We start from the raw sequence: 16,275 nt of genomic DNA on the forward strand, positions 1-16,275 counted from the left end.
CTAACCGCTGAGTTCAGAGTCAGGCAGAAAAGCAAGCAAGGGCAAAAACTCAACAACAATAATAAAGGGATGCAAAAACACAACCACTGGGGCAGAAGCACAGCAAGGAGAGACATGGCGCAAATGTCAATGTGGGGGGAAGAAGCTCAGTTTGGGGCTGCTCCAGACCGACACGGCTTCCACCTGAATCTCAATTCTGTGAAACAGACACTGTCCGAGGTGAACATACAAAGCTGCCTGGTACTGAATCTGGTCTATCCAGGTGGGTCTGCTCTCCCCACAGACGCCCCCCCCCCAAAGAGCCAGGCTGCCGTTCGGGGCACGCTGTGCTGTGTGTGGAAAAGGCACACTGGCAGGGGACGGTCCCTGTGAGGCTGGACAGGTTCCGTGGCGGCAGGCAGGGCTGAAAGGCTGCCTCTTAGCGTGTCAGTCAAGCCAGAGGGCGTGTTGATAATGCGGCAAAACAGCCGCCACGCAGATTCCCCCTCAGCCCTGCCTGGCCAGCGAACCTCAAGTCTGTGGGGACAGCTGCTCGACACGCCAGCAAAGACGACTTGACGGCCACGGCCCTCCAGAATGTCTCCAAGATGCCACGGAAGTTTGCAAACAGGCAGAAAGCCAAACTTTCCGTTGCCGTAGGAGAGGGGAAGAGCAGCACGCCTGACAGGGCTGCTCCCGAGGGGCGGCTGTCTTGCCTGGCGCTCGAGCCATCTCCTGCTCCTAATTGGCAAAGCCTCTGCAATTAGCATTTGGTGCCAGGCTCATCACGCCCTGAAGCGTCTCACCAGGGGCCCCACAACTCTTGGCGGGAAGGGCCAGAGGCAGACATGGGAGGAAGGCATATTATTCCTCAGAAGGTGCTGAGGACTAGCAACTTGTCCAAAGAAATGCGGGGGCTTGTCACACAACACAAGTCCAGAAGCCCAGCCATTACCCTAAGGAGCAGCTGGGTCCCAGTGCCTAAGGAACCATCTGCTGCTGTCTACAGAAGTGCACACCACCATGTCGTGGTCTGGCTGAGAGCGGCCATGGGCCCCCTTTAGGGATGTTCTCAAATGTAATGAGCACTCCTGGCCTGAAGCCCCTGGGCTCTGGCCCTGGCAGCCCCTCTGGGGTCTTCAGCAACATCTCCCCACACCAGAGAGGGCAGCAAGAAATCCCTCCCCCAGATGAAGCCGGCTGGCCTTTGAAGGGAACCTGGGAGGGCGATGAAGGCAGAGGCACTTTGGCCCCCATCAGGGCAGGGCAGGGACAGGGGCCTTCCCCACACTGGCCTGGGGCAGCTGGAGGGAAACAGCAGGCAGCGATTTGTACCTGGAAGGCTTCAGACCACTCCAGCACAACCAGAAGGGTCTCTCTCTCTCTCTCTCTCTCTCTCTCGCAGTGTCACAGGCTTCAGATTGCATCTGCAATGGGGTTCCTAAAAGCCTGACAGGTCCCAGCTGGGCCTCTGGGGTGCATTGCAATACTCCCCCCCCCAACACACCCCAGCCTGAGCTGAGACCAAAAGCCAAGCAACCTCCTGGGCCGACTCAGTGCCAAGAACCTCCAAGGAGGGAAGGAAGGACTTAGCAGAGCTGCTGGGCTCCTGGCGGGAGACAACCGCTGCCTTTTTCACCCCCCCCCAATCAACCCCCCATGGCTGGAGACCAGCCGGCCATCCATCCATCCAGCCTGAAGTGGCAGAGTCCTCGGAGAAGGCACTTTTCCCTCCAGGGCTCCCTGACGGTGCGAGAGAGTCCTGGGCAAGCGTGTTGCCTCTCTACGCTGCTCCCACCTTGAATCAGATGGAGAAGGGGGGGGCCTTGAGGGGGGGCTGCTACGTCTAATGGAAGTCCAACAGCCGGAGAAAGAGAGAGGCGGCAACTGCTTCATTCAAAGGGGGGGGGGGAGAAAGAGAGGGGGCATTTTAAAAAGCCTAAACGCTTAGCATGGCTAGCTGGAACCAGTTTCCTTATCAGGTTTACTGGGGTCTGGCCGGCTCGGGGCAGCAAGTGAGCTTCCTCGGAGGGGGGCTATAAAGGAGTCCCTCTGCCCACTGAGCAGCTGTTCCACGGCCCAGGCTGAAGGCACAAGGGGGAAGCCGAAGGAGAAGCGGGCAAGATGAAGGGTGGTGTCTCCCTGGGCCACTGCTGGCCCCCTCTGCTCCTGCTGAGCCTGCAAGCCGTTCTGGGCTCTGCTCCCCCGGTGACCTCCAGCCCCTCCAGCCAAGAGCTGCAATCCCTGCAGGTAAGGGGGAGATGGAAGCCGCTCAGGTGTGGCCATGAGCCAGGCTGCCCAAGGGACAGCAGCCTCACAGGATGGTGCCCTTCCTTCCTGCCACATCATCAGGCGGGAAGCTGGGGGGGGGGTATCTCCAAGCCTCCCAATGGTCCCACAGATCGCTCTGTCTGGACAGACAAGGGAGGCTGGGGCCTGGAGGGGTCACCTGATCTTCTTGGGTCTCACGAAGGATGCATCCTGGTGAATCTCCACCCTCTGGAGCCAGCCCAGGAGGGGCCAGGGGTTCACAGAGCAGGCACCCTCCCCCCATCAAGCCTCACAGGTTTTTCCTAACAGGGTGCGGGGCAGGGATCTTGCAGCCTGGCTTTGCCCTAAAAGGGCAAGAAGAGAAGAAGCAGAAATTAAAATGCATTTTTAAGGATGGGGAAACATCTCAAACAACTTCTCCCCAACCCAGAAATCTGTTCAATAATTCCTAATGGTTATCACTGCAAAAAGAAAAAGTCAAAGACAAAACACACATACTTATATTCCCAACTAATTGACAACTATAGCAACTTGTTTGTCAATGAAACCAAAAGGTAGCCACAGGAATTCAACACAGAGAGAGCATCAATTCCCTCCCCCCCCAAAAGAAACAGCCTTTCTCTATCCTGTTAGCAGAGGAGACGGCTCTTGTTTGTATTCAATCTCAGGAGCTCCTTGAGCGGCTGAAGGAGAAGTTTCTGCAGGGGGAAAGGGACTCTTTGGAGGGGGCCGCCTTTGCCAACGGGGCAGGCCCTGCAGAGGACAGCGCTGCCGACTGGGACCTTGCTGACTCGGAGCCCTTCCAGTTCCCCCCCAGCCTGCCCCGACCTCCGGGCTCCCTGCAGCAGGCCGAGGTGGAGGACCTGGTCCGGAGGCTCCTGGCCTCTCCCAAGCGGAGGCAGCACTTCTCCGGATGCTTCGGGACCAGGCTGGAGCGGATCGGATCCAGGACGGGACTGGGGTGCAACTTCTTCAAAGCCCGTAGGTGTTTTTATTTATTTTTTAAATTAATACATTTTACACATTATGGGACAATACAGCTGGCCAGGGAATTGTACTGAGCAGCATAAGCCACAGGCAATGTTATTAGTGCTCCAAAAAGGGTACATCAGTGTTTCCAAATGTTAAGGAGAGGGGCGATGGTCACGGGGAAGAATATCTGCTTTGCGTGCAGAAGACCCCGGCGTCACCAGCTAAGCTATCTGGGAGAAAGTGATGGGAAAATCTGCTGCTGGGGACTCTGAACTAAAATGTGAACGTTGAGACCCTGGTTGCTGTGTTGGTTGGGAGAAGACAGAAGCTCCCTCTGTCCCACCAAATGCTTATTAGATCAGATCTCAACAGGGGGCAAACAGGGCAAAAAGGGTCGTTCATGATGCATTGGAGGTCTTGCTAATTTTCCGTACAGCTGGGATGCACAATCTTAACATCGGTCTGCGGAGACAATGTCTGTTTATATATCTAAAATTATTAGTACACCCACCTTTTTCTGATGCATCCCAGCATCGAAGGTGGAGAACAAACAAAACCAGCAGAACCCAGTCTAATAAAGCAAAACTTTAAGATCAAGAACCAATCCATTTAGCAAGCCCCAGGGAAGATCCTTCTGACCCCAGGGCTTTGGGGAGGCCATCACAGAAGGGAAGATGGAGCTGGAGGGCCAGTGGTGCGGGGGGGGGGGAGATGCAGCATTGGCTGGTGCCAAATCCCTCTACTTGTGGACTGGGCCTGCTTACCTGAGCAGCGAAACATGAGAGCCACAAGACAACGGCTCCACTCACACGAATTCGCAGGTTTCCTCTGAGCAGAAGCGGAGGCTTGGCTTCAGGGGAGGGCTCACCTATGTTATGACAGAGCAGAGTCAGCAGCGGCAGATCCCGAGACAGACTCCCTGCCCCAAAACAGAGCAGGGTCCGTGGCAGCCTGGATCACGTCCCTTTCAGCAAACCTGACCCCCCCCCCCCCCGGCCAACTCCAAGTACCCTCATTGCCTCTCTCCATTCCTTGTTTTAGGTTCTCGGAGGAAACCCAGGAGCTGAAAGCAGAAAAAGAGTCTCCCTCTCCCACAGCCTCAAAGACCTTCATCCCTCCCCAAAAAGACCCCTTTGGGACGACCTCTGAATGTATTGAAAGCAACCCAAATCGATCACTCCATGCTACGCCGTATCTGTATATTCATGCTGTACGCGGTGCTATAGCCGAACACTCTGAAATCTCATCCTCCTGCAATGGGGACCGGGGGTGTATTCTCAATAAAGATTTTGTAAAAGTCCAGTGGTTTCCTTTGGGGGAGGGGCTCTAAAAACTCACAACGCAACGGCAGCTTTATGGGATCAAGGGATTGGGAAGCGCTTCCAATAACGGAGGAGAGCAGATTCTGAGTCCGAAGGCACCTTTCAGATTGTCAAAGTTTCATCTAGAGCAGGGGTAGTCAAACTGCGGCCCTCCAGGTGTCCATTGACTACAATTCCCATGAGCCCCTGCCAGCAAATGCTGGCAGGGGCTCCTGGAAATTGTAGTCCATGATCTAGAGTATAAGTTTTCATGTGCATGGGCACCACCCAGCTGCCTTTTGTGCTGTTGTTCTGCATCTCATTAATCTCATGCCGGTTTGAATGGCTCCTTTTTTTAACGCACTGGTTCCTTTTTATGAGTGGTTGCCCTTTTTGCTGCTCTGAACTGGTTATTGCATTTTTATTCTTTCCAACGGTGCGAGCCATCCCGAGTGCTATTTTTGGTAGAAGGGCAGGTTTAAATAAAAATAATCTCGATAAATAGCCAATTTGAAAACAACAGTTGCGTCCCCATTAACGACAGGGCACCTTCCCAATCGAACAAAAGGTTTCTGAAGAGTTTCTCCCACCAATTCCCCATTAAATGTTAATTAGAATGGCTAAATGTCAGAGGAATGTTACAGGCTTAATTAATCCTGTGTAGCCACTCCCTTTCTGGGAGACCCCCCTCCCAGCTCTGTCCCCATCGGCAGCACGAAGACAAATGACATCTGCAGTTCGGCACATCGCTGTGAGGTGGAGAGAAGAGACCTCTCTCCCGGCCCTTCCAAAGCACAGAGTGCGAAATAATCTGTGCTTGCAGCCAAGCTAGAGGCTAAAGTGAATGTTAAATTTAGACTGTCCCCTTCTCTCTTCGGTGCTTGAAGGATCTCTGATGTTCTCCCTGCTCCTTAAGGGTCTGGGGGTTGTTTTATGCGCAGGGCTTTGCTTTTTAAAGGGCGGCATAAATCATTTAAAAAATAATAGTAACTGAAAGCAACCTGGAGTGGATGCATTAAACCTGCAGCTCCCACAGCCAGAAGGAGCAAAATAAATCAGTAATCAGCCCCCTAGATTTGGCCAGTGTGTGGAGAGTTGAAAATACACCCCCCACCCCCACCCCCCAGCAGGAGGAAGGGCAGAGAAGCCTCCCTTGGTCTTTGGAAAGGACCAAAACAATCCGGTCTTGCAAAAGAAACAAATTCCACTGGCCGTAAAAAGAGACCTGCAGTTCACGACTCCACCTAGAGAAAAGGAGAGAGCGCGGGGCAAAGCCTGCAAGTTCAGCACCTTGGACAGCCGCCAGGAGCTTGTCTGTCCTCCCCCCCCCCCTGAGGTTTATCCTTTGTGAAGGTCAAACCACCACCCAAACACATGCTGGGCCGGAGAGACTGGTTTCCAGGCTAGGATCAGGAAAAGCAACGGAGGGCAATTCAGAGAGCCGCTGGTTGGCCACTGCTGGAAACTGGGGGCAGGGAGAAACAGACCCCTTCTGGGACTCAGGAGACGTTTCTCCCCTTTGCCCTGCAGGGAGAGGGATTCTGCCTCAGGCCAGAGTAGATCTGGGGGGGGGGGTCATGTTGGGGGGGGCGCTGTCACACGGCTGGTTCTGGGCAAGTATGGAGTGGCCAGAGAAGGATGCCCGGCCGGTAACCCTCTCTGCAAAACCCTGTGCTTCTTGGGGCAAGGGGTGGGCATATGGATTGGGCACCAGGGCAGACTGCAACCTGCTTCTCACGCAGGGGCAAGCCAGTTCCCCTGGAGGGCCAACAACAGGGCAAGGAGGCCGAGGCCTTCAGAAGAACCCGGCTGGGTCAGACCAGTGGACCATCCAGTCCAGCGTCCCGTCTCACACAGGGGCCAGCCAGTTCCTCAGGAAGGCAAGCAACAGGGCAGAGAAGCCAAGGCCTTCACAAGAACATCAGGAGAGCCCTGCAGGATCAGGCCAGGGAGGGTCCATCAAGTTCAGCCTCATATCTTACGCAGGGGCCAACTAGTTCCTCTGGATACCCCAAAACAGGGCATAGAGCTTGATGCCTTTCCCCAGATGCTGCCTCCTGGCTCTGGGATTCAGAGGTTTAGTGCCTCTGAATGTGGAGGCTCCCCCCCCACACACACACACAAGCCACCATGGCTACTAGCCATCAATTGACTCATCATGCATGAATCGAATTCCCTTTTTGAGCTATTTATTCCTGTGTCCATCACTCCATCCTCTGGCAGAAAAACTCCACATTTTAATCACTCTCTGTGTAAAGGGGCATTTTCCTTTTGTCCACCCTGAGCATGGGCAGAGATTTTTTCTTTCAGTGCTGCGTAAAGGAGCAGCTTGGGACAGAGCCCCATGGCTCCAGAGCGCCCCTCCCTCGGTCAGCCTAAGGCCCTGGTGGGCTTAGAGGTTTTGCAGGGAGACGAATACAAACTGAATCTCTCAGCCAGCCTGGGACCGTCCATGTTCTCGTGCAAGACCGTACTCTGCCCAATGTCTGGACGCTCCTTCTCCCAGTCTTTCCTATACAAGGCGATCTTCCCTCCTCCTTTGTATTTTGGGGAGCTTCTGGGTCCCGGCTCCTTCCTCCCAAACTGGCCAACAACCTGAGAAAACTCTTGAAGGAAAGAATTTCCCGGGAGGGAAGGAGGGGGGGGGGCGTGTAATCTCCCCGCCCGGTATCAGCGGAGAGGGCAGGCGGCATGAAATCACCGGCGTGTGACTCGCATGCCAGGGAGCAGCTGCTAATGACACCTAATAAAGGGAATCTTCTCTCCGAGGAGCCACATGCCGACGCTGCCGCTGGAATGCGCCCCAGATAATCCCGCCGATAACCTAAGGAAGCCGGGCTGGCACCTCGAGGGTATATAAGGCGGGCGGAGGGAAAGGGGAGGACCCAGGACAGGGAGAGGAAGGGAGCCAAGGGACGCATCCTCCACCGACCGAGCCTGCTCTCTCTGGCCCCAGCGAGCCCCACGGCACGGACATGAACGGAACCTGGTTTCTCGCCTGCTGCCTGCTGCTTCTCTTCGGCGCCCAGCGCTCCACGGCCCACCCCGTCGACAGCCTCAGCCCCGCCAAGGAACTAGCCAGCATGGAGGTAAGGAGCAAGGGGGGGGGGGTCTGTCCGGAGAGCTTCACAGCAGGCAGGCTCAGTGGCCGGGTAATGACCCCGTGCTGGTCACTGCCTGACACATGGATTTTGGAAGGACTGGTCTCTCCGTGACCATCACCCAGCATCTCTAAGCAGAGCCTCCATGTTCAGAGGCAGCCTATCTTTGAATAGTTGTTGTTGTTGTGGCAAATGCAGGGGGGGGGAGAGTTGGCTTTCTTGTCAGGTCCATAGAACCATCTGGCTGGCGACTGCTAGAAACAGGGTGCTGGAAACTTAAGTGGTCCTGCGCTTGGACCTGGATTCTCCCTCTTAGGGGACAGTTGGTCTAAGCTATCTTATTTCGCTTGACTAGCTAATCAGTCCACAGAATAGGTGGCTTTAAAATCACAGAGCCTCCATGAGAAGTGGCAGTGTACCTTAGAGGGCCAGAGACAGACTGGGAAAGGGGCAGCAGCCTAGCCAGGCCTGGAGACAGGGTGGTGAGCCCTGTTTTAGGGACTGGGTAGATTTTGAAATGTACCCCGAGACCAATCTTGGAAAGGGGCAGGTTAGAAATCTCAAAAATAAATTAAATAAATACAGCTCTTATATCCGAGAGAAACAGGCCACGAAGGAGGTGTTGCAGAAGCCCAAGCCCAATGTTGGTCTTGGGAGGACGGCACAAATCCCAAAAGGGCATTGGCACCACTAGCTTGCTGAGGGTCCCGTTACTGGCACAGCTGCACCTTTAAGGCAGGTCGCATTCCAGCGGTTTGGTCCCTTTGACAGTAGCCGGGACTCCAGCAAACATTCCTTGGCAGGCAGCAGTGGAAACGGGTGGGAAGAGCCACCTGCCACTGGCTGAGCCACTGGATTAAAGCATGTGGCCCCAAAGGGGCGACGGGACAGCCAGGGGCCCAAATGCCTTCTGGTGCTAATTCAGGGCACCAAGGGGAGGAAATGTCCCAGCCACCTTCCCACAGCTCAGAAGCAGCAGAACGTGGGCAGAAGGGAGGTGCCGGGACAGCCTTGGGAGCAGGGGCTGAGAGGGGCAAGATAAATGCTCTCAACAGGTCCGGTGCTGGCCTGGGAAGAGGTCTCTGCCCCACTTGGAGCCTTGCATTTGTTGCTTTCTGGGAATGGGGAAAGGAGCAGGGAGAGGCTGGCCCTCGTATTTGGCCCCTTCCTCTTGCCTTTGCCCTTTTATCTTCCCCTTGTGCTTTTTAAGAGAAAGGCGACTTTAGTTCTGCTGGTTTTCCTGGTGGGTCTTAATCAGCGCCTTGGCCTACAGAAATTAGCCCCGTGCGGCTTTCCCCTCTCGCTGTGCCTGCCCGCCAGGGGGAAATGCAGCCTCTGGCATTTGTCAAAGCTCAGTGAACGATATGAAGAGAGGCCCTTCGCAGGGAAGAGCAGGGCTTGGGAGGCACCTGTGCAGAAACAGGGCTCAGCGCCCACGGTCTTTCCCACCCAGGCCCTTCTGGAGAGACTGGAGGAGAAAGTCGCCTTGATGGAGGACCTGCAGACCGAGGCGGACCTCGAGGAGCCCCAAGGCCAGCGGGAGAGGCAGGCCGAGGCCTCCGAGGACAGCAGCGACCTCCAGCCAGAAGCCGGGGCAGAATCCGGCCCCCTCCCCTCCTACAGGAGCTCCTGGCTCAAGCACCTGAGGGGGCTGCAGGCCCCAAAGAGCCTGCGGGAGTCTGGCTGCTTCGGAAGGAGGCTGGACAGGATCGGGTCCATGAGCGGGATGGGGTGCAAAGGTAAGCCGACCCCACGGACCCCCCCCCCCCAGCAGCCCCCGGGAGAGCTGAGGCAGGCTGACGGCTCAGAATTAAAATGGGGGGGGGGATGACCCGTTTGCAGTGGAAAGTCAGTGGAAAGTTTGCAGTGGAGCAGCCAGAGGCGACTCCAGAGAGAGCAACAACATTTTCTGGGCCATCAACTCTGACCAAGGGAGCCTCGACTCTCTGCTCAAAAACACCCTGTTGGACTCCTGAGATGCTGTCAGATTCGAAAGCTCATCATGCGTAAACAACCCCTTCTGCTCTGCTCCGGAACCCCACCGGAGCTGGGAGGGAGGGAGGGGGAAAGGGAGAGCCCAACTCCCCCCCCCCTCTCTCTGTGTCTCCACGGCAGTGGGCAATGCCATCACGGGACAGCCGCGGGGTTGTCAGGGCAAGAGATGAGCAAGGAGGTTTGCCATGGCCTGCCCCCATGTATTTTATTATTTATTTATTTATTTAGATTTATATGCCGCCCTCCCCAAAGGCTCAGGGCGGTTTACATTAAAACTAGTCAACGATGCATGTAGGGACTTCCTTGGTGGTCTCCCAACCAAGTACGGAAAAGGGCCAGCCCCGATGAGCTTCCAAAACCGGACAAAATTGGTCTAGCTTGGACTACCCTGCCGGGGCCACCCTCTCCATGTTAGAACGCTCTCCTACCCCATCTTAGCCCCTCCGCCCCCCCCCATTCAAAAGCTTTGCTGAAAGGAAGGCTGAGAAGGTGCAACTGAAATGGATTCACAGCCGTTCCCCTTTTCTCACCCCCACCACAAGCTCCCCCCCCCCCCCGGGCAGAGGCCTGCCCCTCTGTGCCCTCCGCACAGCACCAGGGAGCAGTGAGGCAAGAAGGCAGGGGGTCCGATCGCACAGAGGGTCGCTGGGCACTGCCAGCCCCCGCTTGCCTGGAATCGCAGCCCCTTCAGAAAACGGCTCCACCTCAGGGGACCCAGATTGGCAGCTCTTCTTTTGCTGTCTCCTTGCAGGAGCCAGAAGGAATTGAAACCGGCTGCCGCCCCCTCTTCTGAAAAGGGGGATTCCGCCTCCTGCAACGTTCGGATGTCAGAAGATGCTCCAAGCGACGTTTGCCTGCTAAACCTCCGGAATGTTCAGCCTATTTATTTATTTATTCTTAATTTATTTGACCTCTTTCATTTGGCTGGGTGTTTTTGTTGTCCCCCCCCCTTTTCTAAGAACCTTTGTTATGTTTAGCACTATGCTTGAAATAAAAACACATTCGCTCTTTTTCTCATGGGTTAATTCTCTCTCCACCCCCCCATGCCCCCCCCTCCATAAGCACATACACAATACTTTATGTTGGATTAGAAAAAACGGAGGACAGTCTATCAGTGACTACGAGCCATGGGGACTAAAGAGAACCTCCACATTCAGAGGCAGTCAACCTCTGAATCCCAATGCCAGAAGGAAATATAAGGAGAAAGTGTCAGCCTCTCTGCCCTGTGGACCCTCCCTGGTCGGACCCAGCAGGGCTCTTCTTATGTTGTCAGATCTAGCCTATTCTTTCCCCCAAAACCAAAGTAGCTGTTTTTTGGAGTATGTTTTGCATGGCTCCATACGTAATCAAACAGCCAGAGCAGACCCCGCCACAAGGAGGGGCTCGGACTAGACAGAATGTATGGCCAATACTATGATTCTGAATTTCTAGCTCACATTTAGAGCCTGAGAGCAATTTCATTTACCGAGGACATGAATGGAGGGGGAATAAGAAGCACCTTAACCTTTGTGGGAAAGGACCCATCCTTGAGCCAGGGACCTTCCCTCTCCAGGGGATTAGCCTCCTTCCCCACTCAACCCACACAGACAGTTCTTCCCGCTGGGGATTTGGAGGCTTCTTTCTGCGCTCTTTTCTCCTGCTACAGACAGACGGCCACAGCGACCCCTCTTGATCTCTCTCCTCAAAGAGACCCGTCAGCAAGTCAGGATCTGCTACGCAGGCATCAGATCCTACAAGAGCCTAGATCACAGCTCTCTGCCAGCTTCCACTCAGGATGGGAAAACAGCAGTTCTTCACACCCACATCTAAAGGGGCCGTTTCCTCAGAGCTCCAAGGACATCCCACAATAGGGAGCCCAGCCCCCCGCTGAGGCAATATCCATATTCACCTTCTTTTGCCTGGCTCCTCTCGGGCGTCGCTTCAGGCCAAGCCAAAACAAGCGATCCACAGCTTCGCGCTCCTCACACACAAGAAACCAAACAAGCCACGTTTTCGAGGCATCCGTCAGGTGGCAAAGGTGCTAGAAACAGGATCAGGGTGCCAAGCATTGTCTATGGGAAGCTCATCGGTCACATGGCTGCTCAAGCTTTTGGGGGTCTAGAGATCAATACAAATAATGTAAATAAAAATAGGCAACAAGATGAGTTGGGAGCAGCAAGACCAGGAGAAAAATACCAAATTTCAATTTTTTGTCTGTGAAATGAACAGACGCACACCTACACTCTCCTGCGTTCAAGGCCTCCCTCCCCAAAGGGAAGGGAAGGGGCAGAACTGGAGTCAGGTCCATCCGCCTGTGGCAGGGTCCATCTACCCTCTATTCCGTTCACTTACCCCTTGTCCAGGGCACAAACTTCGCAGCTTTCCTCTTCAGAGAAAGACAAGATGCCAATTCCTTGGGAAAAGGGGGGCTGGAGAAAAATCTGGCCACGGCCGGGGCCACCATGCAAGCCTCCTGAACAGCAGGGCAGAACGAGAACGCAGCATGAACAGGGTCACGGCCAGCCCAGCCCGCAGGGTCACCACTTAGCCAGAGCTAATGAGCATTATCGATAGTATCACCCATTAGCACAAGTCTCTCCCTCCCAGCTTTGCCTTCAGATCGGCAGCCAGGAAGCAGAGCCGAGACTCGTGCAGAGACGCAGTTTCTTTGGGCCTAACACGAACAGCATAAGCCCAGACTGGGCTGTGCTTCTTCCATGTGCAGACATGAGTCCAGGGGCGCCTTTAAGACCAACTAGCTTTCCCTCAAGTTTTTGTGTGTGCACCAAAGCTTATATCTTAAACAAAACTTTCTTGCCTTTCCGCCCCATAATATTTATTTGCAAAGCTGGCTGACATGGCCCGTTTCCAGAGCTGCAATTCCACGGGCAGTTGCTAGGCTCGAACAAGCAAGTTTTGTGATAAATGTGGCCTGTCTCCTTCCTCTCCCTGACTGCAGAATTCTCCCTCCCCCAAAACAGTCAGCTTCCAACTTCCCCGGGCCTGATTAAGCCAGCCACCAGCCCGCTCAACTTCCTTGGCGAACAACATTCATGATTTGCTCCCAGTCTGGCTTGAGGTCAGGACGATAAATGGGCAGGAAACAAACTGAGCACTAACATGAATTTAAAGGTTCTCCTTGGAACAGAGGAGTCCGTTTCCTCCAAGGCACAGCGAGAACTCCTCGCCTGCATATCCTTCAGCACCAAGGACAGAGCCAGGCCAGCCCCCAAACAGGAAATAGAAATCCAGTTTCGTCCCACCCTCTGCCTGCAGTCGGAGGACCAGCAAGAGAGGCTCTTGGCTCCTTTCTCACTCCCATTTTCTGCTCTGGGAGACACCAGGAGGGAAGAGGTGAGCAAGAGGAGGACAAAGCTGCCCCCCTCGGAAGAATCAGCATAGAATCGAAAGGCATTTGAGAAGAGACCTTTCTAGAGGCCAAAAAACTTGTCTCTGCAAGACAGGCAGAGGGTCAAGGGACAGGAGCCTGGCTTGCAAGCAGCCAAAACTTAGGACACGCCTGAAACCTCCTTCAGATGGTTCAGACAAGTTTTTAGGACAGTAGAAGCAGAAGAAGTAGCAGCAGAAGCCAGAAAGCAGTAGGAGGGGGGGGGGGAGAAACCCTGCAAGGAGTGTCAGAAAACCCACATCCCTCCTCCAAAACAGAGCTGGAAAAGGAGGTGCAGAAAAGAGAGGGATGGGATAGAAGTCTATGAAACCACAGCAAGGAGAAAGCAAATGGTAGCTTGAAAGGAGTCACCACGATAGCCAAAAAGCTCCCATGTTCAGAAACAGCTCAGAGCACATCTCCCTGGCCGCTGAGTGGCTACAGCAGGGCTCTTCCACAGTTGAGATACCTGCAAATCCATAGAGTGCAGAATTCGGGCACAGGCCAGGAGAACTTAATGGGTATTACTCAAGTGCAGGCTATATGCAGGAAGGAAAAACCACCACCAGTTATGAAGACATGGATTTATTTCTAAGACAGGTCGCAGTTAAACAGCACAGGCATCGTTATTTACACGGGATTGTAAAAAAAGAACAACGTTGATGTGTGCCAGAGAACTCTAGCTTACAGCTGAGGTGGATCACAGAGTTAGCTTCCTTAACCTGTTGATATGGGGGGGGGGAATCCAAAAATGAGCACCTTCCAAACAAAAACAGGATTGAACAGGAAAAAAGGAGGGAGAGGCGGTTGTCCTTGCAACAGCTTGTGGATTGGGGGGGGGGGAGTGTGTTGGGTTTTTTGTTTTGGCCAAACCTGTTCACACCGCACAGGAGACTGCAGGTGCCAAACAAGCCCTCCCCCTCCTGTGCCCCCTCCCCACAGAGATAAACACTGACCTGAAAACAGGGTGCATTTTGGCAAATGGGCGTGCCTCCTGTGGAAGGAAATCCAAAAGCACTCCCCCATAGGGTTGGAAGCCATGGGCAAAAATGGGGGCTGGAGGGGGGCAGGAAGAGCTAAAGGAGCCCCCCTGCTTGCATAGAACAGCCAAGGAAGCATTTGTTGATATGCTAATACCTGGAGGGGGGTATAACCTTCCCATCAAGCCCCCCCTCCTTCCACAGATTCTGAGAGATCCCTTCGACCTCATAAATTGCAATTCAGGAAGAAGGAACTCTGCCCCCCCCCTCAGGCAAACAGCAAGCCAGCTGAAGTTCTGCAAGAAGTGGGGATCCAGTCATCAGGGGTCTTCCCACACAGCTTCCCCCTTCCCCAGGGTGGGCCGAGGTGGCAGCTCTGCCTTCATTCGGCAGAAGACGACGAGGAAAACACGCTGACAAGGCGCCTGCCGCAGATGAGGGGCGTCCGCAGCCTCCCCACTAACAAGCCGGAGAGGGGAGAGTGGGAAGCGTTACTCATCTGCCGCCACTGACATCTCCTTGCTTGCAAGAAAGGAGAACCGCCTGAGATGCCAAGAGCCTTGGCAGCTCAAAGCCCCGGCCGGGGTGGGGGAGCCGGAAATCTCACAGCTGGGCCTTCAGCACTCTGCTGCCTGCAAATGTCTCGGATGATCCGGGGCCGCTGTGGTTGGAAAGTGCAGGCCAGCCTCTCCGGTCCCAGGGCACTGGCAAGCAAAAGGGAATCAGCCGGGACACGGGTGGAGAGCCACCCCCTCCCTGCAAGGCTGCACAGCAGGCCAGAGAGGAGGCAAATGCTGCAAGGAGCAGAAAAAGCATTCCCATTTCAGACTGTGGATCGGGGAGGGAAGAGAACGCCGGACTCTGGAAATACCGCAGATCAGGTTTCAAAGACGGCAGGTCAACCAGGAGAGGCCGCCGGCTCTGACCAGAAACGTCCACAGGTGCATCAAAGCACAAACCCCTTGCAGAACATCATCCGTCCGCAGTCTTTGTGTGTGTCCTGAGCAAAGCCGAGGAGAGGGAGACGGAGGCCTCCGCAATTTGACAGGGAAGGAGGAAATTGGGCACCACTGCGGGGGTTTCCCCTTTCCTTGAAAAGGCAGCAGAGACGGATTTGCCCAAGCGGATAAGACAGGCCTCCAGCTTGCCTTCTCCCGGCCCCCGTCTGCCCACCCCCCAAAACCCACAGCAAACATCTTTTGTTCCAGCACACCCCGTGAAGCAAACCCAGGCAGGGCTGCAATGTAACTGGCTGAGGCCTGGCTGAAGAGGAATTGCACACTCAAGTTTGAACCTGTTTTGGGTTTTTTTGCGGGGGGGGGGGAATGCAGACAGCTGGGCCTTGGTTTCCCCCTCCCCTTCCCCCAAATACCAATCTGGCCTTGATGAGATCCTGAGAGGCTTGGTGCCCTTTCCAGTTTCCCCAGCAATTCTGCACATGGCTGCAGGCCCCGGGACCAGTTTCAACCAGAGCCAGCTCCTGGATTGTCCTCCCTGCACCTCCCGTTGGAGGAGTTCAAGTCAGGTAGCCTTGGCCTCCAGCCCAGAAAAGGGTCCCGATCCCGTCACCCACGGCTTGCCTCCAGACACCCAGGGTCCCCCAGATGCGGAAACTCCTCAAGTGCACTCTCCTTGCCCAAGGACCCGTCCGGGACTTTGCCAATTCAAGACAGGGACAGGCAGCTTTAAACCAAGGAGTGACCTGCCGGGAGAGGGGGGCTCTCTTGCAGCCCCCCAAGTGCCCATGTGCAGCTCTCCCCTCGAGGCCCACGTCCCAGAAGGAACCATGAGCTACGCAGTCCTGGGCCAAGACCACAGAACAAAGATGACTCCCCTGACAACACCTGGACTGGACTGGGGAAAAGGACCAAGGGTCACTTGTGGGGCAGGACAATTTCTGAGTGAGAAATCCAAATTTCCCTGCAGCCTCGTAGTGCTTCAGCCATCTGCCACAGTGTGGATGGATGGCGGGGGGGGGGGGGGTGCCCATCTGCAGGCCCTTCCCCTGGTTGGCGCTCCCTCGCCTCCTCAGCCCAATCCTCGAAAGAACCAGTGTGGCAAGACCTGCGCTGTGCTCTATCAAGCCCATCAGGAGCGTGGCCCCCCCCCACGCCTGTCGGAGGCTGGAGGCAGCTTCCCCAGAGGAGAGATTTATGCCAGAGCAAAAACTCACGGAGGCAGGCTCTTGCTGGAACCACTCAAGGTCCAGCCGGGATGGGACCTGCTAGAAGCACCAGACCGGCTGCAGCTGGCCTGGGCCTCTGGGCTGAAGGGAGGGATCGGACCAGCAATCCCAAGGCCAATGTTGG

The 16,275-nt window shown here is 55.1% G+C and overlaps 2 protein-coding genes across 2 annotated transcripts; both read left to right on the forward strand.

Moving 5' to 3' along the window:
• The first annotated feature begins 2,054 nt into the window (after positions 1-2,054).
• LOC143824705 (natriuretic peptides B-like) lies at positions 2,055-4,472 on the forward strand. Its single transcript, XM_077312214.1, has 3 exons — positions 2,055-2,229; positions 2,919-3,231; positions 4,264-4,472. The coding sequence occupies exons 1-3, from the start codon at positions 2,104-2,106 to the stop codon at positions 4,287-4,289; spliced, it is 465 nt and encodes a 154-aa protein (XP_077168329.1). The 5' UTR covers positions 2,055-2,103; the 3' UTR covers positions 4,290-4,472.
• A 2,921-nt stretch (positions 4,473-7,393) lies between these two features.
• LOC143824639 (natriuretic peptides A-like) lies at positions 7,394-10,631 on the forward strand. Its single transcript, XM_077312100.1, has 3 exons — positions 7,394-7,612; positions 9,078-9,363; positions 10,371-10,631. Exons 1-3 carry the CDS (start codon positions 7,499-7,501, stop codon positions 10,385-10,387), a joined length of 417 nt encoding a protein of 138 aa, XP_077168215.1. The 5' UTR covers positions 7,394-7,498; the 3' UTR covers positions 10,388-10,631.
• Positions 10,632-16,275: the final 5,644 nt, after the last annotated feature.

The sequence above is a fragment of the Paroedura picta genome, chromosome 15, assembly GCF_049243985.1.
Source record: "Paroedura picta isolate Pp20150507F chromosome 15, Ppicta_v3.0, whole genome shotgun sequence".
NCBI lineage: Eukaryota > Metazoa > Chordata > Lepidosauria > Squamata > Gekkonidae > Paroedura > Paroedura picta.